This window comes from Macaca nemestrina, chromosome 12 (genome assembly GCF_043159975.1).
Source record: "Macaca nemestrina isolate mMacNem1 chromosome 12, mMacNem.hap1, whole genome shotgun sequence".
NCBI lineage: Eukaryota > Metazoa > Chordata > Mammalia > Primates > Cercopithecidae > Macaca > Macaca nemestrina.
Genome location: NC_092136.1, coordinates 121,433,781 through 121,455,526, shown reverse-complemented (window position 1 = coordinate 121,455,526; position 21,746 = coordinate 121,433,781). Strand labels below are relative to the sequence as shown.

At 44.6% G+C, this 21,746-nt stretch overlaps 1 protein-coding gene across 2 annotated transcripts in view; it reads right to left on the bottom strand.

The window, feature by feature from the left end:
* The window catches only part of LOC105476491 (sortilin related receptor 1), a 179,518-nt gene that overhangs the window by 5,155 nt on the left and 152,617 nt on the right, over positions 1–21,746 (bottom strand). For both annotated transcript variants that reach the window (XM_071075729.1, XM_071075730.1), the window contains exons 37-47: positions 21,553–21,657; positions 20,674–20,746; positions 17,683–17,765; positions 16,012–16,108; positions 13,499–13,683; positions 9,666–9,785; positions 8,642–8,806; positions 7,342–7,516; positions 6,323–6,429; positions 3,332–3,524; positions 860–1,072 (exon numbers count right to left, since the gene is read on the bottom strand). In XM_071075729.1, coding sequence (XP_070931830.1) covers positions 860–1,072; positions 3,332–3,524; positions 6,323–6,429; positions 7,342–7,516; positions 8,642–8,806; positions 9,666–9,785; positions 13,499–13,683; positions 16,012–16,108; positions 17,683–17,765; positions 20,674–20,746; positions 21,553–21,657 — 1,516 coding nt within the window. The remainder of the gene's footprint in view (positions 1–859; positions 1,073–3,331; positions 3,525–6,322; positions 6,430–7,341; positions 7,517–8,641; positions 8,807–9,665; positions 9,786–13,498; positions 13,684–16,011; positions 16,109–17,682; positions 17,766–20,673; positions 20,747–21,552; positions 21,658–21,746) is intronic.

Below are 21,746 nucleotides of genomic sequence, written 5' to 3'. Positions count from 1 at the left end.
GCTATGTGTCAAGAGAGGGGTCCCCAGTGCCCGGGTTAAGGACCACCGGTACCAGTACCTGGCCTGTTAGGAACGGGGCTGCAGAGCAGGGGGCAAGCAGCGAGCCAGTGAGCATTACAGCCTGAGCCTCGCCTCCTGTCAGATCAGGGCGGCATTAGAGTCTCACAGCGCAAACCCTGTTGTGAACTGAGCATGCAAGGGATCCAGGCTGAGCGCTCCTTCTGAGAATCTAATGCCTGTTGATCTGAGGTGGAACAGTCTCATCCTGAAATCATGCCCCAACCCTCCCCGCTCCACCGCTGGTCCAGTGAAAAAAATTATCTTCCACAAAACTGGTCCCTGGTACAAAAAAAGTTGGGGACCACTGTGTTAAGGTACATAAAAGAATGGCTGGTGAGGTTACACTAGCAACCAGAAAGAGAAACAGCAAGACGGAAAGGGCCTCCTTTGATAGAAGCTGATTGGGAAAGCATTATTTGTTATCTCGAGTTAGGATCTTCAGAGACGGCCGACCTCCAGGTCAGTGAAGGATGAGAGAGGGCTCAGATATTCTTGAGGATTTTCCCAAACTTTGGGAGTCTCAACGCCTGGGGCCTATCTATCCTTCCTGTTTGAGGCACGCTCCCTGTTTCAGGCCAGAACTACACAGTCAAAGATAATACAACATTTTAATTAACTTAAAAGGTAAAAAGTAAGGACTCTGAATGGTTTAACCAAAAGCCATGGAATCAAATCGCTGGCTGATGAGAGCTCCTCTAGTGTCGAAAGACGAGCTGAGGGTGGGTGTTTCCTCTTCAAGTCATTGGCTGTGTGCCGGCCAGCCCTGGGAGGAAGAACCGACTTTCCCTGCCCCACTTACCCAGGTCATCCCCAGAGGAGAAGATTGCGGACCCCAGCCTGGAGCTGTAGTGGCTGTTGGCGAAGGCGGTGAAGCTGCTCTGCAGCCTCCGGTGCTTCGTGTACAGGATGGCAAACCCCACCCCCAGGCTCAGCAGTATCAGGAATAAGATGGGCACCACCACGGCAGCAACATCGGTAGATCTGGCAGCCTGCATGGCGGATGCATCTGCACCTGCCAAGGCAAAGTTCCCACCAATAAGCCCACCTGAGGGCAGGAGAACAGACCAGATGACTCCTCAAGGCCCCACCCACCAAAAAAAGCTGGGGGATCGCCACAGCTACACAAACTGCCTGTCTGGTATGAGACATTTCTGCATGTGCGTGATGCCTGATTGCTTTCCGACTACTTGCTATGGGCTGATAGACCAAGGGCCTTGTGCATGCAAATACGGTAATTACATTAGACTCCTAATCACTGCCTTGTTGGTTATTTAGATAATCTCTTGGAAGGGAGACCTTTGTTGGGGTATCAACATTGATTTCATTAGCATTATTACTTAAGACCACTTGCTTGCCTTACATAAGAGGATGTGAAATCAGACCACTAATTAACGAGATTGCAATTATTTCCCCCTACTTGGCACCAAAGTCACTCTGAACTGCAATTACCTGAAGCTCCATTAAGTGATACAAACGAGATTCCTATACCACAATACAGACTTAACAGCTCATGAAGTTTTACGAGGTTTTTCACTTAAGTAAAAAAGAGAGTGGGGGAGAAAAACAACTTTCCATATACATGTAACATTTTTTAAAGCTCTTTACAAAGCCGTTTTGCCATTTATAACCTAACACAGATGGCTCCTTCCTATTGACTTAAACAAACTGGCTCTGTGATGAGTCACTAATAGATTTGTACCACCAGGGCTCTAGGGCAAAGCCATGGCCCACCTTCCACGCTGCTAGGGTAGGGGCCAGTCTCCTTGAAAGCGGTAGACTTTTCATGTTAAAAATTCCAGGGAATGTCTGAACTTGAAAATGAAACCTAGGAATCAGGTTTTGGCAAAGGAAACAGAGTGGACTTCCCTCAGGCTAGGTCTCCATGAGGAGCCTCAACAGGCTTGGGGTTGCTCCCTGGTATCGGGAGAAGTGGCACAGGCCAGGACTCTGCTTCATGTAGAAAGCTCTGTCGCTACCCAGGCATTCACCCTCACAGGGTATTCATTAAGATGGGCCAGAGAACCACCATTTCTTGCAAGCTTAATTTAACAATTCAATATTCTTGTCTGTATTTAAATTTCTTTCATTATTTCCTTGCCAGAAAAAAACTCTAGCAACATCTTATTTAATATGTTCCAACCTATTCCAACTGTGCTGTGGTTAATGAAGCGGGTGTGCTCGGCCGGAGCAGTGAAGAGGAAGTCGGCACAATGGAGGCTGGGAGCTCCAGGAATGAGCGCCCTCCCTCCCCCACCCCACTTCCAAGGGGAAGGTGAACATGAAGGGGCAAGATGTCAGTCAAGAGCCCTTCTGCCTGACAACCTTGGTTCCATAAAGGTGGCCGGGAGGGGTCTGCACAGGAATTTTTCCCAAAGCATATTTCACAGGTTACCAATTAGTTTTGCCTAAAAATGGGGCTCTATTGAGGAAATCCTAGGTCAACAAGAGTTGTGCTGGTTTCTGTAGGACCTTCTCAGAACCTCTAATATGTTATGATTCTCCCAAGGGAAGTGGCAGGCAGTGCTTCCCTCTCTTAGTGGGGGGTGCCAAGGATAAATATTGCACGAGATCTCACCCTGAGAAACACTATGAGACGGAACATTTAACAACTCTAACACAAGATTTTGGCTTGAGCACTGGTTAGTTCTTGGCTGAGAGTAAATGGAACTAAAAAAGACCAGTGGCAAAACATTTGTTGAAATCCTGGCCAAGCTACTCTAATGTAAGCAGACTTTCTATATGAACGGAAGGGTCTTCTGTCCTACCACTAGCATGGCCCGGCATAAGACGTAAGACAGAGATCCCAGGGCAAATTCCAGGCCTAAGCTTATGCTGAGAGCTAAGATGAAGCCGGGGCGGGGCGGGGGTGCGCACTGTTATATGATTTTACATGTAAAATCCATGACAAAGAGATGATCTACTGGCTTGGGGACCCACAGGGTATATTAGCATGGTAGAGGCTCTGAGAAGTCCCACAAAAAACAAAACTCTTATGAACCTAGGATTTCTCTTTTTAAACCAAGCCTTGCCTTTCTTACACTTTCTGTTGAGAATCCGGTCCCCCTGTAATCTCAGCTTCTTGTACCATGTCCAGCTCAGGAAGTATTTGTTAAATACATCACTACCTGATTAAACTGATATATAAATGATTTTCTTTTAAGCTGAGAATATCTTCAAGGTGTTTTAGAAAGACACGTGGTCATCAAATCATCCAACGTTCTTGCTATTTCCCCAGAACTGCAGGCAGAAATGGACAGCAATCACAACTCACCAGAACCCAGCTCATCGTACAGCAGGATGGCAGGCTCCCCACAGATCTGACTGCCAAAAAGGCATCTTGCTTGGACAGTGAACGTGTAATTATGACCCATCTTCAGGTTGGAAATTTTAAAGAAATTGTCAGTAGTATTCCCAAGGTAAGCTGTGATATTCATGGCACTATCATACATGTGTATCTCATAGCCCTGAAAACAAACACAGGAGACTGCTCAGGAAGTCGAATATGGAAACTGACAGCCTAGTCTATTACTGGTTCCAGCTTTATGTGAACTCCTCACTGCAGGCTGCTATAGATGCTAAAGTGCTCTGGGTTTCTCCTTGTTCTTTTTATACTACCACTGAGATACTGGATTCAGAAAATGAAAATTTGCTCATCTCCAATGTCTCAAATAACTGCCACCCCCCGCCCCCCACTTACAAGCTATATTGTGGAAATGAGAACTGTGGCCCTCAGGAAAGTCATTTTAACAAAGCCACACTCAGAGTTGTGCTCAGCAGTCTGCCTGTCTCAAGCAATATTAAATGCCACCAAGAATCTGAACAGGTTGCCGTAATGGGATTTGACTAATAATAAATCCAGGTCGCAGTGGACTCCAGCAAAGGGGTGAGAAAGGGGAACTTGCAATTAGAAAAGACAGGACATTTGTCCCCAGAACAATGTGTAGGAATGACCTTGTCGGCTCACTTCCTGTCTCCTTGCTTTCTAGCTCCTCCTGAGCTGATCTCAGCTCCCCAACAACCTGGCCTTGAAATAAGAAGCACTGTAGCTTGATCAGGCCCCTGTTCACTGGAGGAGAGGATGAAATGTCTTCCTAGTTAGAGCCCTGGACTCCGGTGATGGGAAAAGTCACCCTTGGGACAGCCCTGGCCCAGGATGCTAGCTGGGATGAGGGCTGACAATCTGACCTCTCTGCTGATCCCCAACTATTCCAGTGTCAAAGCTACTGATACTCTCCACCATCCCCCTGAAAAGACTCCATCCCTTATCTCTAGCCACATATTGGGCCCCCTTGCATAATCACAGTCTCTTGATCCCAACACCACTGCTGTGTCCCCACCCAAATCGCATCTTAAATTCTAGCTCCCATAATTCTCAGGTGTTGTGGGAGGGACCCAGTGAGAGATAATTGAATCATGGGTGTGGTTTCCCCTATATTGTTCTCATGGTCGTGAATAGTCTCACGAGATCTGATGGTTTGATAAGAAGTTTCCCCTTTCACTTGGCTCTCATTCTCTTTGTCTGCCACCATGTAAGATGTGGCTTTGCTCCTCTTGGCCTTCCACCATGATGGAGAGGCCTCCGCAGCCATGTGGTAATGTGAGTCAATTAAACCTCTTTCATTTATAAATGACCTAGGCTCAGGTATGTCTTTATTAGCACCGTGGAAACGGACTAATATAATTCTTTGAACTCCCTATCGGGAGAAGGGAAGAAGGACATGCTCTGCCTGTGCCAGACCCTCCACTAGGAACGAAATACTAACTTAGAATCTCAACCTAAGAGCCGGGCTCCAGCCACCCAGGAAGGATCCCCTACCGGCGACTGGCTGCCGAACTGGGATTCCCAATACCTGCCTGGAATCTCATCCCCACATTCTTTTCTATAAGCTAGCAGTTATTACCTTCCACCTAATATATATTTGGTGTTGATCGTTTGTAAAATACATAAAGGTTATAAAGAAAATAATTTAGATTACACAACATCAACCACTCATACATTATTTAACCCATCCTCTTCTGTTTGGCATTTCGGCCATTTCCTCTTTCTTACTGTCATAAATTCTGTACATAAATTCTTCAGGCACATTGTTTCTTTAGAGTAAAATCCTACAACTCCCGGATCAATGGGTGTGAACACTTTTAACATTTTTGATAGATATTACCCAAGAGCCTTACTTAAGGTTGAACCAATTTATATTCACAGAATGTTTACTTCCCTAACTATTATCCATACCGGTTATATTCTTCCCTGCAAATCTTTACCAATTTAACATGACAGGGCTACCTCTTTGTTATTTACATTATTGGTGAGGTTGAACTTTTCTCCTTTTGCTTACTGCTGCTGGAATTTTTTGCTTTGTTACATGTACCTTCTTCAAACTTAGAATATTTCTGTTGTGAATTTACTTGAAAGCTTTCCTTATATTTAAGGATATTAGCCATTTAGATATCATAGTTGTAAGAGTTATGAGAACTCTCACAGAGTGTGTGGTGAGAATTTTCCAATTTTCATTTCACTTTGCTTTGGCATTGCATGGTGACTATTTAGAACCCACGGCTCTTTGCCTATGCTGCATCTCCAGGTAGCCATAGTTGATTCATCACATTCCTATTTAGCTAAGGCTTTGCTGTCACTGGGGCCAACCCAGCTTTACTCAAGAATCTGTCCACCCTTGGGTGGTAAATCTACTCCCAGGTCTCACTCCCCTTCCCCTGTCTTTTGCTGTGAATATCATATTGGCCTACCAATAGCAAAACCAAACAAAACCAAGGTGTTCTTCATAAGTCAGCAAGGTATCTTCAAGTACCTCCTGCTCCCTGTAATTTCTCTGGGAAGAGAGTGCTGAGATGCCAGGCTGAGAGTGCAGCTCAGCTCCTGGTACTGAAGCCACAGTCCCGCCCTCAGCGAGTGTGGAACAGGCGGGGCTCCTGGTGTGATACCCTGAGCCCCAGCCCAGCTGCAGCTTCTGCGGGAAGCACAGCATGGCCTCCAGCCCATTCCTCTTTCTTCAGAGGAAGACAAGTCAGGATTGAAAAGTGCTTAGTGCAGAGATTCTCATCTTTAATGGGCAATATAAACATTTCACTAATTAGCAATCCCATCGAAAATGGTCCTTTAATTCTCAAGTTCATGTCCACGTCCTATTCTTTTCCTTTCTTTTTTTTTTACACTATCTATGCCAGCAGGCTGTTAACGAGCTCATCTCTGAAACAGCATTTCAATTAAATTTCCAAAGTCATTGAGAATGAGGGAGGAACTTACCCTACTTTCATTAAAATGCTTTTCCTTTAAACCCAGGCTTTTCCAAAACAGAAGAACATGGTCATTTTCTGTTATGATTTTTAAGGCATCAGGTGCTGATAATGAAACTGAAAATTAAAGATGAAATGGGATGCAGTTAGTGGATACACATTTGAAACTCCATTTTCTTGTCTGTCAAAGAGAGATTAAATAATGCTAGCCTTGGAGGCTGGATTACGGAAAAAATAAAACATACAGACTGCTGAGTACAGAACCTAGCATGTGGTAGATATTCTTTAATTGGCATCTCTTTGTTATTCTTATAACATCTTCAGGCAAGAAATCTGGACAGTACTTAATTTAATAGCCCTTGTAACCAAGGGTGTACAAAAACAAATGGGGTGGGCTAGAGGGGTGGTGGGGAAGGAATGGGATGGCGTAAGGAGTTTCGTCTGAAAACAGGACACTGGAGTGACGATGGCTCGTGGCCCGGGCCCACTGCATGCCACTAGCATAAATGGGGATGGGCCTCCATAACCCACTATCAAAACTCCCAATAATACCTGCTGTCTGAGCAACTGAGCTTACTACCATCTTTCTGAATTAAGCGTGACTGCCCTTAGATCCACTGCCCAGCTATGGGTCTCCCTCCACTTCGACATGTCAGACTGCCACAACGGACCACTGAGAACCTGCCATTCAGATGTTCAGCTACATCGTGGTAACTATTCGGTTTTATTTCCTCTCTTGGGCATCCCTCCTCTCTTTTCCTTTAGTAATATCAAAACAAGTGAGGGGAGTTAAAAAGACTTAGAAAATATAGAAAACGATAGCCACTCCCCAGCCCACTGTGCCCCGGCCACCACGCCGCAGCCCAGACACTGGAGCCTCTGCACTGCTCTGCCCCTGTAGGGATACTGAAGGCAGCATTTGCACTTCCTGTGAAACTCCTAATGAAAAGTCTGTGTCTGGAGGTCTAGCGGCACAGCACTGTGGGCACTTGGCTGTGCGGGGAGACCTCTAACCTCTCTCCCGCTTACCTGTGGTAATTTTGATGCTGGCATCTTTGCTCATGTTCCCCAGTTGGACAATGATGTGGTATTTCCCACCAGGTTCCAACTTGTTAAGGGTATATTCCACAGTACTGTTACGGGATTTTACTTTGTAGCTCCTGTCAGTCTTTCTTATTAGATCTTTAACTGCAATTGCATACAACTAGGACCGAAAAAGAACATCTGAATGATAATCAGAAGGCTGACATTTTTCACTCTTTGTAGTTCAGTGGTGGACAATGCAGTGTATTAATAGCTGTGACCCACAGCAACCATAGTTTGAGTCCCAAACTCTGACTTCATTCTTTGGAAAGCCTTTGGAGGACCAGGTCCAATCTTAAAATAACTATTCACTCATAGAATTGCACATAGAGTTATCAATTAAATTTTTTTTAGCCCTCTAGGGAAGGCCACGTTTATCGTGGCATCAGCAGGTAGGTTGGAACAAGCAAGCACATCCAAACTCAGTACTCAACTTCCATATCTCCACCATTGCAATAGTTCATGGATGTTGTTGGTGGAGAGAGAATGAACCAAAGTGTTCAATCCTGGCTCTAAAGGGCAAGGATCTACTTACTTTCTCCCAGGCTGCTTCTAGGTATATGGGTGCAAGGGAAAATAACAGGGCATATAGTAAGCACAGGAAATTCAGTCACAACAAAGAAGTGGAGAGTTGAGAGGAGTATTAGCAACCAAGCATTTTAAACCAACCACTGCTGGATGAAGGGGAGTGGAGAGAGGGTAGAGGGCAGAGCAGCCCAGAGCAAGGAAAAAATGGGCGATTTTTGTTTTGTTTTGTTTAGGATCAACGCTCCTTTCAAAGAGGGGTCACAAACTTTCTGTAAGGGTCCACACACAGTAATACTGTAGGCGCTGAGGCCCAGAGAGTCTCCACCACAACGACTCTGCTGATCATTGCACAAAAGTGGTGAGATATAATATACATATACAAATGGGCATGACTTGGTTCCAATAAAACTTTATTAAAAAAAAATAGGCAATGGGCTGTGTTTGGCCTGCAGACCTCTGTTTGCTAATCCCTATGTGAGAGGGTCAGGGAAGGAAATGTGAGCAGCAGAGAAGAGCTGGGAATAATGGAGAAGTGTCAGTTAAGAAGAAGTCCCTATATGGACCCCATCTTTGGCCAGACAGAAATGGGAGAGACCTTCTGCTGGGTGCCAGAAAGCAGGCCTGTGTTTCTTGCCCCATTAGAGGACCCCCTTCCATCCCACCCTACCCTAACCATGCCAAGAATAAACACAGAGGCCTGGAAGCCTGGCCCACTCACCAAGTCCTGGTCAGGAGAGTCATACGGTGATTCCCATTTGATGACCACGGAGGTTTTGCCCGTATGAACCACATGCAGGTGACGGGGCGGAAGGCGGCTGTCTGGAATCATCTTCACTACAACGTAGTCAGATGATGGCCCCTGGTAGGGTACCACCACCCGGACCTAAAGCCCAAGCACACACACAGGAAAAAAATATATCATGGCCTTATGCAATCTTTATTAACGTATTTTTTCAACAAAATAATGACAACAATTAACATTCAGTTAGTAAAAAACAACATAAAATATAAAGTAATTTCCCACCTACCCCAGATCATTTTCCAAGAGGTACCACTGGTAAGAGTGTTTGTGCTTCCTTCCAGAAATGCCCTATGCATATATAAGCACGGATATGTATATACATGTATCCTTACCCATATAAGCATGTGTATATGTAGCCTATCTTCCGCAAATATTTTTTATACAACTGAGACAGTGGCACACATATTCTGCTCTTGGCTTCTTTCACATAATAAGATAGCTTAGAGACTTTTCCGTATCAGTACATTTAGAGTTGTCATATTTCTTATGAATGGCTGCCCTGTACTCCAGTGCATGAATAAATCACAGTATGTTTAACCAGTCCTCTCTTCATAGACATTTAGGTTGCGTCACATCTTTTGCTATCATAAGTAAGAATAACATACCAAGTATCTTTCTCCATCTATCTCAGCACACACATAAAAGTATGTAGACTAAATTCCTAGAACTGGAACCTGATAAAAGTTTTTGATTTATCTATACTTGTGATCATCTGCCAAGTTATCAATCCTCTATAATGGAGCTGCAGTTGGTGACAGTGGTCGTTCATTCCGTATTTCAAGCAAGAACCCGATGATGCTTATGAAGAAGAGGAAGTTGCCTCTCGTCACACACATCGATCCTGGAGTCCAGGTATGCGAGCTCCCCAGGTCCTGGGTTGAGCCCAGAGCCCAGGACTTAAGACATCCCTTAAAAAACTTAAATGGTACAGGAAACTTACCAGAAACAAATACTGCTCATCCTTACTGACAATGACCGTCTTATTGTGGAGCGAAGTAGTCAAGCTCTTCGGGTTGCGATAGAGGTCAAGAAAGGACGTGGCATAGAAAATACCATACACCTGAAAGCAGAGAATGGAAGAGGACATCAGCTCATGGGCCAATGACCTCATTTCCATGAAATCCCCAATTTAAGACCCTGGAACTGCTTCAAAGGAGCTCAGAGAGAAGTCTTCATTCTACATTTATTACATTTATAGCATTTACAGAGAAGGCACTTGGGCCAGGCACTGTATGTAGAGCTACAAAAATAAATATGATGTGGTCTCTGTCCTCAAAGAGCTCATTCTGGAGAAGAGGCGGGCAGAGAAGAAAAACATACATAATTATAAATAACAAGTGGCAAACATAGAGCGTTAGATGCTACACCAGAAACCCACATGATGAGCCAGGGAACCGGGGGAGCTATTAAAGAGGGGGTGTCATTCTACCATTGGCAGCATGGACGTGGGCTCCAAGGAGATGTGCTGAGTGGGAAGGAAAGTCATGGGAGCTTGCAGAGTAGATATGAACACCCCAGCGAGTGTGTGGAGGGAGGGAAGGAGGGCAGACACTGCTGGCTGTCCAGCAGGGACCCATCCTCCCTTTCTTCCTCAGAACTCTGGTACTTACTGAGAATTGCTGCCTAGAAAAGTCTACACTGCGCACCTCCCTAAGCTAGCAGAGGCTAGACAAGGAGCTTCCAGCCATTGAGATGCAGACGTATCACACTGGAAAGCTTTAGGAGGACTCATTACAACAGAGGGAGGAGCCCTTCTTCCTGCCCTCCGGCTGCCTGGAATAGAGATCATGACTGCAGCCCCAGCACCATGAGGTAAGCTTGAAGACGCATGTCACAGGCTGGAGATGACAGGGCTCGGGTGCCCGATCAAATCGTGCTGCTCTGACAGAAGCCCTGCACTGCTCAACTCTAAGCTTATTTTAATTACGAGAGGAAATAAACTGTTCAAAGCCACTGTTACTGTCACTTCCTCTGCTCTATGCATCCCTGCTTAGTCCTAGCTGGTAAACATTGGAAACTGAGGGAGTTTCAAGCAGGGAAGTGGGAATGGGATGAAGCTTATGGCAGAAAGTGGAAGCCGAGGGAGTTTATTACTGGAGGGTGGGAGCTGAGGAAGCTTTCTCTGTAAGGCAGAATCAAAGAGAATTTTCTCCAAGAGTTATGTGCACAGGTAAGACAGGGGCTTGAAGAGAACTGTAGGAGCTGCAGGATCCATGGGATGAGCAGGAACTGAGCAGGGATCCATCCACAAAGGGATTTCCAAGTCCCAGGCAACAGGGTGACTTTCTCCAACACTGCTCAGCAGCTGTGAGGACTAAGCTCTGATTTTTAAAATATTGACCAAATTCCTCTCTAAGGGGTCTGGGGAGTCATGCCCTACAAACCATAAATTCTCATTAGATGGGTTTCATTTCATCCTATATATCGGACTTACTTTCCAACCTGACCCTGGCATAACATCATGAGACAAGGAAGAAAATCAAAATATTTTACCCCAAAACATGTTTCTTTGTCATAGCTTGAAAAGGCCCTGCAAAGCTGTCCTTTGTGGGGGAAAATTCACATCTGTAAAGAATCTCTATTCACATAGCTAGATTTTTTTCTTCCAGGCCCTCCCAATCCTGAAGACATTAACTAAAAGTCTTGCACCTTTTAAAGATCTACATAGGAAACATTTGTCATCTATTTCCCCTAAGGGCAGCCACTGAAAGACTTCAAAACAACCTTGGTCTCCACAATCTTTTATCTTAACCTGATCATTTCCTTTCTGTTGATCTCAGGTCTTCAGACAAACTCAACCAGATGACAACCAGAAAATGTTTAAATTTACCTATAGCCTGGAACCCCACCTTCCTCGCGCCCACTTTGAGTTGTCCTGTCTTTCTGGATCAAACCAGTGTATTTCCTAAATGTATTCGATTAAAGTCTCACACCTCCCTAAAATGTATAAAACCAAGCTGCATCCTGGCCACCTTGGGCACATGTTCTCAGGACCTCCTGAGGGCTGTGTCACGGGCCGTGGTCACTCATATTTGGCTCAGAATAAATCTTTTCATATATTTTACAGAGTTTGATTCTTTTTTTTTGACAGCTGAAAAAGGACAGACAGACGGGAGAGCACAGACAGAGAAAGAGGAAGGGAAACCCTGAAGACGGTGATCGCCTGGGAGGATGTAAGAAAGATAAGCGCTGAGGGACTCAAAGGAGTCCCAAAGCAAATGCAAATGGAGCTGCAAAACATGAGGTGGCAGTAGGCCAAGTGGTGGCTTAGAGTACAGAGGTAGGATGACATCACCGAGGACAAGCTGGTGACCGCCCTGGATGGGGTGTCTCTGGAGAGGAAAGGGGACCACAGAGCTATGGGAGCCAAGGGATGAGAGGTTCCCCACATGCACAGTGACAATGGCACTTCTCACAGTAGACAGGAAAACCATAAGAGCTGTCAGGGTCCTCAGTGAACTAAAGCGGGGCAGAAACAGAGAGCTTCCTACAGGTGATCTCATTTGCACTCTCATCTCTGAAAGCCACCTTTAGTGTGACCAGCGCATGAGCTGGGATGAGGTGCAGGAAGGCTCCTCCAACTTCACGCACACTTACGGACCCTAAATCAAGTCAGGCTGCAGTGTTCTGTGCAATTGCCCTGCTCTGGACAGATAGTTGGGGGTGATGAGGTGGTCACGTGCTGCCGGGTATATAAATGGAAAGAAAGGGTACTTTGTGAGTAGACTCAACTTCCAGGTAAAAGAGAGCTCCGGGGATGGGTCAGGGCTTCTCATCACTGTCCCTGCCTCAGCTTCAGGTGCTGGGACATACGAAAGAGCAGAGGCTGTTAAATTAGCCAGACCTGAACTGAAACTCAATCTACTGCCTGTGAGCGTTTTAACTCTAGCAAGTTACTCAGCCTCACTGAGCCTTAGTTTCCTCGCTGGCAAAATGGGAATATTTACCCACAGAACCAATAAAAGGAATAAGGGGGAGCATGGGTTTATCGGGTTTTGTATTGTTCCTGGCACATACTGGCTGCTCAGTAAACCTTAACTTCTCCTTCCTTCTTCTTCACTGATTTTATAGACGATTACTTGCAAACTTTGGTTATTTCCTTATAAATCAGCCCTGTGCCAAATGCACACTGAAGATATCCTCAGAAGACCAGACGTGGGTAGTTCCTCCACTCATCACTAAGGATTTACTAATTCCTGATTATAAATTTACTTCTATATGCTTTTCCATTGAGAAAATCCAGAAAACAATCCTTCCCTTCAAGGAAATTACAAACTAGTTAGGAAGATAAGAGTAACAGACAGAAATGACCAAATAGGGTAAGGCGGTATTTAATGAAATATCATGCTATATGGAACCAACTATAAATATAGTAGGAGTTCATAGGGAAAGAGATCAATTATAGAAGGGAGGATTTTCTTGCATAGCAGGAGGAGGAAAGGACTCCAAGGAGGAGAAAGGGCATAAGCCAAGTACAGAGAGGCAAGAGGGGGATGAACGTGCCAACAGCCTCAGGACGGTTGACCTAAAAGCAAAGGGGACACACTGGGGAGGAGTGGAAAGTGAAACACTAGACTGAAAAAGGAGCACAGATCTGATCACAGTGAATCATAATGCACATACGAAAACAAAGGAAAAAGAAAGGCCTATATCCAAGTGCAGCAGGGACACTGGAACATTTGCAAAAGACAGAAAAGCGCTAGAGTTGTGTGGTGGCGCAGCATTAGGAGACAGTCCACACTCACTCTGTGATGGTCATTCTGGCTGACTCACCACATTCCGGGGGCCGGTCCAGGTACATTCCACTGCAGTCTGGTTGATGGCTTTGGCCTTGAGGCTAGGTGCAGGTGGGCGAACCCCTCTGGTCATGACATGCTCAAATGCCAGAGGGCTATCCCCCAAGTCAGTCTTGGCCCAGGCAGAAATCTCATAGGACGTATGAGCTGTCAGATTGCCAACTGTGAAAACAGGAAAAGGGGATTCCAGGAGGAAGCTGGGGGTGTGAGTCAAGAATGTGTCTTGGTACACACACTTCTTAAAAAAATAGTCATCTCTCAATTTAAATGAGTCCCATGTACTGTAGGACTGTCATTAGATGACAAATTCATTCAACGTTTATGCACTGATGACGACCGTACATAACACACTGCACAGGCACTGGGTAATTTCCTTAAAGCTGCCCATCCACGGATATGGGTTGGTATGATGCTCCTGGAAGCCATCTGGCCTTGTATAACAAGAACCTTGAAAATCATAGCCTTCAATCCAGTTATCCTATGAAGTCAGAGAAAGACTCGAAAGTGTGTATAATAAGGATTCGCATCACAGTGTTACAATAGGAAAAAACTGAATGTAATTTAATTGTCCAGTAACAGGATAATCATTAAATAATGTGTGTTCCATGAACTACTGTGCAGGCACTAAAAGTTGTTTCAAAAATATTTGATGACACTGGAAAATTCTCACAACTGTATGTTAAGTGAAAAGGGCGGGATATAATACTATATATGGCATTATTCTGATTTTATAAAAAAGACATAGAGATCAATCCACGGAAAAATATATTAGAATACATCTGAAATGTAAAAGTGAAATTACAGGCAACTTTAATTTTCATTACACTCTTTTTGTGCTCTCAATTTTCTGAAACAAATATGTATCCCCTTTCTAATCAGAGGAAAGGCTATTAAAACTAAAAGAAGCCGGGCGTGGTGGCTCACGCCTGTAATCCCAAAACTTTGGGAGGCTGAGGCAGGTGGATCATGAGGTCAGGAGATCGAGACCATCCTGGCTAACACGGTGAAACCCCATCTGTACTAAAAATACAAAAAATTAGCTGGGCATGGTGGCGGGCGCCTGCAGTCCCAGTTACTCAGGAGGCTGAGGCAGGAGAATGGTGTGAACCTGGGAGGTGGAGCTTGCAGTGAGCCGAGATCGCGCCACTGCACTCCAGCCTGGGCGGCAGAGCGACACTCCATCTCAAATAAATAAATAAATAAATAAAACTAAAAGAAAAGTGAGAAGGGGGAGGCTACACTAACAGGATAGCCTTTGGAATCAGAAGGACTGGGGTTTAAGGCCTGACTCTATACTTTGTGGTTGTATAACCTTGGATAAAGTATTTAAACTCTCTATTTCCTTGTTGGTGAGATGGAGAAAAAAATAACAGCACTTACAGCAGCTGCTGGCTTACAGGGAGAAAAAAAAGAAAATGCTTATAAAGTGCTTGGCATAATGCCTAGCATGGCACTAGCCCTAATAGATTTCAGACAACAGCTAGTTAAGACTTCTGCTCCTGACTCTGCCAGTTTCTACTGGGGCAACACTGAGGCCATGAGATCATAGGCTTTGGAGTTAGAAAGATGTGGGTTCCAGTCCTGGCTCTGCCACCATCTGAGAGTATGATTTATTCTTTCAACTTCAGTTTTGCCTCTGTAAAGCGCCCATATCTCATGGAATTATACTTGGGGTTATGTAAATAATATGCATAGAATGCCTATGTAAATGCCCGCACATGGTAGGTGCTCCATGTGCAAGAGTACCAATAACAACCTCCTCGGGTACCTTGTAGACTTTCAGTTAAAAAAAAAAAGTAACAATAGAACATTTGTAGTCTCTATTTTATAAGGCTATGACAAGGACTAAATAAAAACATGACTGGAAGTACTTCACGACTAGAAGATGGAGACAGGAAGAAGCTCCCAAGTCATTCTCAACAATCACAGTCAGCTTTTGCCACTTAGAAATAAATTAAAATCCGTCCTGTAGCACGTGTTTAGATAGAGGAACTGTAGCTGAGACTTGCTGCTGGTACATATGTAACAAGGACTGGACCACTCCTCCTTTACTTTTTGTTCATTTCTCCAGGCAACGTATATTTACTGAACGCCAGTTATGCATAAGGCCTTCTGCTGTCTCTCATTAGCAACGGAATAGAAAAGAGAGACAGGAAACTGTCTACATCTAAGAACTCTTTATTTTGGAAATCAAAACTCATCTGCAGAGAATTAGTCTTGCCTCTGTCCAATTTTCCTCCTTATGGCCCCCAACTTCCACTAAGGGTCATGAGGTTGGAGGAGGGCTCGAGGGGCCACCGAGGGAAGCCCTCTGCCTAGGATCAGCAGCAGACTTACAGGATCCTCAATGCACGAGAACCTGTCAACGCAGAACAGCTTCCAGAGAATACCCCCCGTTCCCTGGCACCCCCAATCAAGCTCTATGGCGGGAAGGCGTCGGTCCAGCCTTACTCCTTCCTGCTCACACACTGACCAGCACCAACGTGTTACCTTTGTGTGATAATATGCTTCCTCGGAAGTTCAAAGTTCTCCTCTCTTGCTTGTGGGTATCAAACGCCCAGAAAAGATTCACCACATAGCCATTCACCTGCCAAGAACGAAGAAGCACGTCAGATGAACAGCTAGTCATGCGGCACACCACATACAAAAGGCAGGATTAAAAATACACCTCTTTTCTGCTGTTTCCGTGGGTATCTCGCTTCTTACACTGAACAGGCTGTTTTTTAAAATCTTTAAACAGGTTCTATTTGTGCTACCATCAGCTAATATTTAGTTATACTCCACCTACTTCTAAAAACAGATAGCAGACCATGTTTAATTTATAAATTCGATGCAACAAAAAAAGAATGAAGAATAAAAGAATAATAAACAATCAACAAAGGTAGAAAGAGGAAACGCTGGAAAGATAATTAGGCTACGGAAATTAAGGTAAGTCCTTGCAGTCAAGGCCATGAGGCCAATCCACCCAAAACAGGCTGGTTAGATCTCATTGTCTAACTACCAAAAATACATCCACCCATCAGGAAAGATTACCTTTTCCAAGTCCTGAGCTCATAAAAGGATTTGATCTAAAGATCTTTAAATATGGGACAACGAACAAACAAAAATATTTTCAAGATCAAAGATTACAAGACAAGAACCACATAAGGCCATTTCTTTTTCTTTTCTTCTTTCTTTCTTTTTTTTTTTTTTTGAGACAGAGTCTCACTCTGTTGCCCAAGCTGGACTGCAGTGGCATGATCTTGACTCACTGCAGCCTCCATTTCCCAGGTTCAAGCAATTCTCCTGCCCCAGCCTCCAAGTAGCTGGGATTACAGGCATGCACCACCACACCTGGCTAATTTTTGTATTTTTAGTAGAGACGGGTTTCACCATGTTGGCCAGGATGGTCTCAAACTCCCGACTTCAGGTGATCCATCTGCCTCAGCCTCCCAAAGTGCTGGGATTACAGGCATGAGCTACCACACCCGGCCAAGACCATTTCTTATATCAACCCATTCTGAAGCTAAGGGCATGACACTAAATGGTAGTTAAGTAAATGGCACAAGGACTCTGAAGGCTGCTTGTCCCAACACAGCTTCGTCGATGGAGAGGCTGTGAGGAGGGACAGATAAGAAGGAACACTATGGAAAGTGGATCTCAGCTTGAGGAACCACATGGGCACAGATAACAATGGCGAAGTCGGCTACGCAGAGGGCCAATAGAAGCGAGGGCGGTGCTGGAAGAGGAAGATCTTAGGTGGATGGAAAGTGAATATGTTTCCAAGGTATCCAACTCTCCCACAAGAAGGTTGTTCTTCCACTGTGAGTGCCTCAGCATTAGCGCTTAGCACCAGGAAATCCAATAAAGCTGAAAATTACAGGGCATACATATTCTGTTAACACCAACTCTTTATTTGCACTGTTGCTGTGAGCCATTTAATTATATGGTTAAGGAAAAAAAGGCACCAGGCTGAGGCAGAATAATTACATGCGAAGATTCAAGTTATTCTTCATGGGGGGAAGGAACCACCTAGTTCTGGTATTTTAGCTTCACTAGATCTAGCCGTTCGTTTTGTTTTTGTTTTTGTTTTGGTTTTGTCAGCCTTACTGTGCTATGTCCTTTCAGTTCCCATACAAAATAAAGCCCCATCCAGCTGCTGGTTTGAAATTCCCACATTACCTTGATATCACTCTCCATGGTCAGGGTGAAGCTTAGATAATTTTCCCCATAGCTGTCAATGTGGATATCTGGTCGTGGGATCACTGAAAACAAAAAGGAATTCAAAAACAGAAGCCACGTGATGAAAAGCGAGGAAGGCAGGACTTTAACAGTTTTCAACTCAACGGACAAAGCCATCTTTCAGTCGGGGAAGAAAGGGTATTTCTTTGGCAGTGTTCCTCATCTATCTTTTTTACCACTGTTTTCCCGAAGCTAAGGTTGGTCCACAGTTGCTTGGTGAACACAAAACTATCTTGGCTCAGTCAGCTATCCTGGCAATTAGGTCAGGCAGAAAAGTTCCATTTTGTAAAGGTCCCAAAACAGCCCAGCTTCAGCCTCGTTCTTAAAGGCACAGGGATCATTCACTGCGAGTGGCGTCTCACTTGGCACTAACGAAGTCCCACCAATCTCAAGTCCTTTCGGAAGGCTGACAGTGGGGTAAATCATAAATGGTAGATGTACGTGTAGCAAAATGGAAAGAATGTGGCCTCTGGAATCTGGCAAACCCGAGTGAGGAGGACAGATACGAATTCCTGTTCTGGTAGCTGTGTAACCTGCGCAAGTTACTGATCTTCCTGGAGCCTAGAGATGTTATCCGCATTTCACAGAGCTGGGAAGGTTAACTAAAATAATGTATGTATGGTGCCTAGCACTCAACTGATCCTCTCTTTCTCTTCCTTTCTAATATAACCTCACATACGGCCAATTAAACAACTAGAAACCAACTGGCGCTCTCAAAAAGACCGGAGCTCAAGCTGCGAGTTGATGGGGCAAGGAGAAGTGGCCAAGGAAAAGACCCCTCTCACTTCAGCCAGTGAGCGCCATGCTCGTCCTCTGGAAGGCCTTCCCACCAGAAGGCTGACAGTGCTTGGCCCAGCATGATCTAAAAGAGCTCAACGGATCAATATTATCAGAAAATATTATTTAAATGACAACTTGCATATTAGACTCTCCGCATATATGCCCCTTCTATAGACTGGGCAAGAGAGACTCAAAGGAGCAGATAAGATTTGGTGGCAAAAGAGACGTGTCAAAGTCTGAAGAGGTCTGTCCAGATGATCAATCACGTAATAAAACTTGACTTCAGGAAAATTCAACAACTGGAAGAAGAAAGGAGATTGGAAGCTTCAGGCGGCCAACACAGAACAAAACACTATGGATGCTGCATATGGTAAAGCTGACTTGAATTACAATCATGGCAGCCACAGACAAGTCACAATCCACTCCAAACCCCAGTTTCCTCAGCTACGCAATGAGGATAAGGATACTTATCTCATAGGATTTGTAAGGATTAATAAGAGACCAATTCATGAGCAACAATAGCACGGTGCTAGTGTATAAGAAGTGCTCAGGGAATGGTGGCTTTTCTCATTGTCATTACTAATCCACGACGTTCACCAATTAACCTGGCTGATGCCTCTGCTGTCTTTGTCCTTCATCTTAAAATATTATTATGATACCAGGTCACAGATATTTTACAACAAACACCTTTTGTATGTGGCACACAGCTGCCTTCTGTATAAATCCTAGCCCAAATATACGCAAGGAGCTGAGATTCATCAAAATCACAGAAAATAAGTTAAAGAGAAGCAACCACCCACTGAGATTTGCAAATGCGGTTGTGACTTGTGCCTTTGGAATTCAAGGTACATGTTTTTGGTTGATCTTCCAACATCCTTTTTTCTTGGTACGTGTGGTCAGTGTTTTGAAACAGACTTTGTAGAGAGAAGTCATAAAACAATAAAAACTCTAGGAGAGTGTGAATTCAGCAGGCTTTCTCGAAGACCTGCAAGCATTCAGCTCCGAAGACCATCTGGTGACACTATGTTTGACCGCCTTGGGCCCTGATCTCAAAGGCTCTAGATTTTAGAGGGGACCAGATAGTGACTCTCCATGACCCAGAGCCTATTCCTCACAGGCTTAGGTTAAAGTAAAATCTTCCAGTCCTGTTGCATGCCACAGTGTCCACCCGGTTTTAATACCTGGAAATCCACAAATGCAAGTCCCCAGTGCCAAGGCGAAGGTCCGGAAAACCACTCTGGAAAATGAGTTGTAGTCCATTCCCCAAAATATGCCAGAACCCTTCATTTAACTGGTTCGACTCACTCATTCATCAATCATTTCCTTAGTCTCTACTAGATGCCCGTGATAGAGTAGAGAAAAACAGACCAGATCTCTGCCCTCATGAGGCACTCGTGCAAGATGCTGAGCCCGCCACCCCCGGCAAGCAGGGCGGTCCAGTAGGCCGCATGTGTCTCAGCCCAGAGAGAAGCGTGGAGCACAGTGGTTAAGAGCACAGGCTTTGGAGTCAGGCAGATCAGGTTCCAGTGCCAGCTCTGTCACTTACTGATTGTGTGTCCTGGGGCAAGTGACATAACCTCATTCAAGTTGCTAATATTTTTGTAGTTGTTCTGACCACTCAATTAGATGAGCTGATGTACGCAAAGCAGTGAACACTCTAGAGTGTCCTGCCCTTGGCAAGCCATCAGTTATTACTAATATCAGCTCTAGTACAAGATAAAAAACCACCTACACACAGTGTGCCAGTGCCACTGGGAGAATAACAAGACTCAGCATGGTGCTTTCTTTAAAACACCATAAATGAACATGCACAAAATCATCTTCGGCTTTGGCGAGAAGGAAGGACTCCTTCTATTTTAGATATTGTGACTACTCACAAAGGGCTGGGCACGATGGCCTTTGGAAATCCCTTTGTATGTCTGCATTAGAAGAAATGCTCAGTTCTAGGAGGAGAAACACACTCAGTCACCCCAAAAAGACTTTGTGTCTAAAGCACTACAGAGACACCCAGAAATGTGCGTGTGTTGGGGAGAAGGAATTTGTGTGATGTTTTTCTGACCTACGCTTTTCCATTTTCTAGTCATACTGAAAGTCATTTGAAAGGGTTTCTATAATATTTTCTCTAAATCTGCAAAGGCTGGGATCATTTACCTTTTCCTTTTATGGTGGTAATGCATTTAGAATCGCTCCAGTTTCCTATTCCACGACTAGTCACCGCAGCCACCTTTTCAAATCAGAGGGGGAATTAGTATGACATGAAGGCAATACACCACACAGCAAGAATACTGAATGAGTTAAAGGGCTGAGATTTTGGCAGTGAGGGTGGAAAAATTTTATACAGAGTGATCCAGAATATTCAGAGGCGCCAGCATCTGAAATAAGACGGCAAAATACCCGAGGGAAGGAGCTTGGGTAAAGGGCATTATGACAGTCCTGAGATCAGGAAATGTCTATTGATCGACAAATATCAAGGTTCTTCTAAAGGGCAGGTGTATGGGGTAGGGGGTTCATAAATAGACACATATATAAAAAGGGTGCTGACAAAATGATCAGTGTGAGAGTCACGAATGTGTACACTTAATGGTCTTAGCAAACATGCTTTACACAAAATCTATCTCTTTCTGCCAAAAAATACTAAAAATATATTTCATAAGAACCTCACAAAATCAGTGTCGAAAGACTACTTATCATAGCTCTGCATCATCCTGCAGCTAAAGATAAGCAGAGAAGAGCTGAGTGCAAAAGTACAGGAGCTGGAAAGCTAGCAGAATTTCGGAGTTAAAAGCAGGGAAGCTGCATTCCCATAAACGCCCCGTTATCGACAGAAACTCTGACGTCAAGCTCTCTGTGGCATCCATTTAACAGACTGAAAGAAACTCTGAGCTCCCCCGTCCCAGGACAAGAAGTTGGGTATTTTGCAGATGAGTAATACGCATCTCATAAAGGTGAGTAGAGAGTTCTCACAAAATAGCAGCAATTTCGCTCAGTTCTAAGACCGCGTGGATGGCTGGAATGGACGGCGACACTCACTCTGACAGTGTATAGAGTGTTGACCAGTAAGTTGTTGATTTCTGTAAAGTTACTAGCAGCCCTCTGGGAGGCCCACATCTTGGAACCACTCCTGCTGTACTCTACCTAAAATGAGAAGAAAAAAAAATGTGAGGAAAGGGAACCAACGGTCCAGGGCATCCTAATACCTTGCAAGGAGGCGGGAGGAGAGAAAA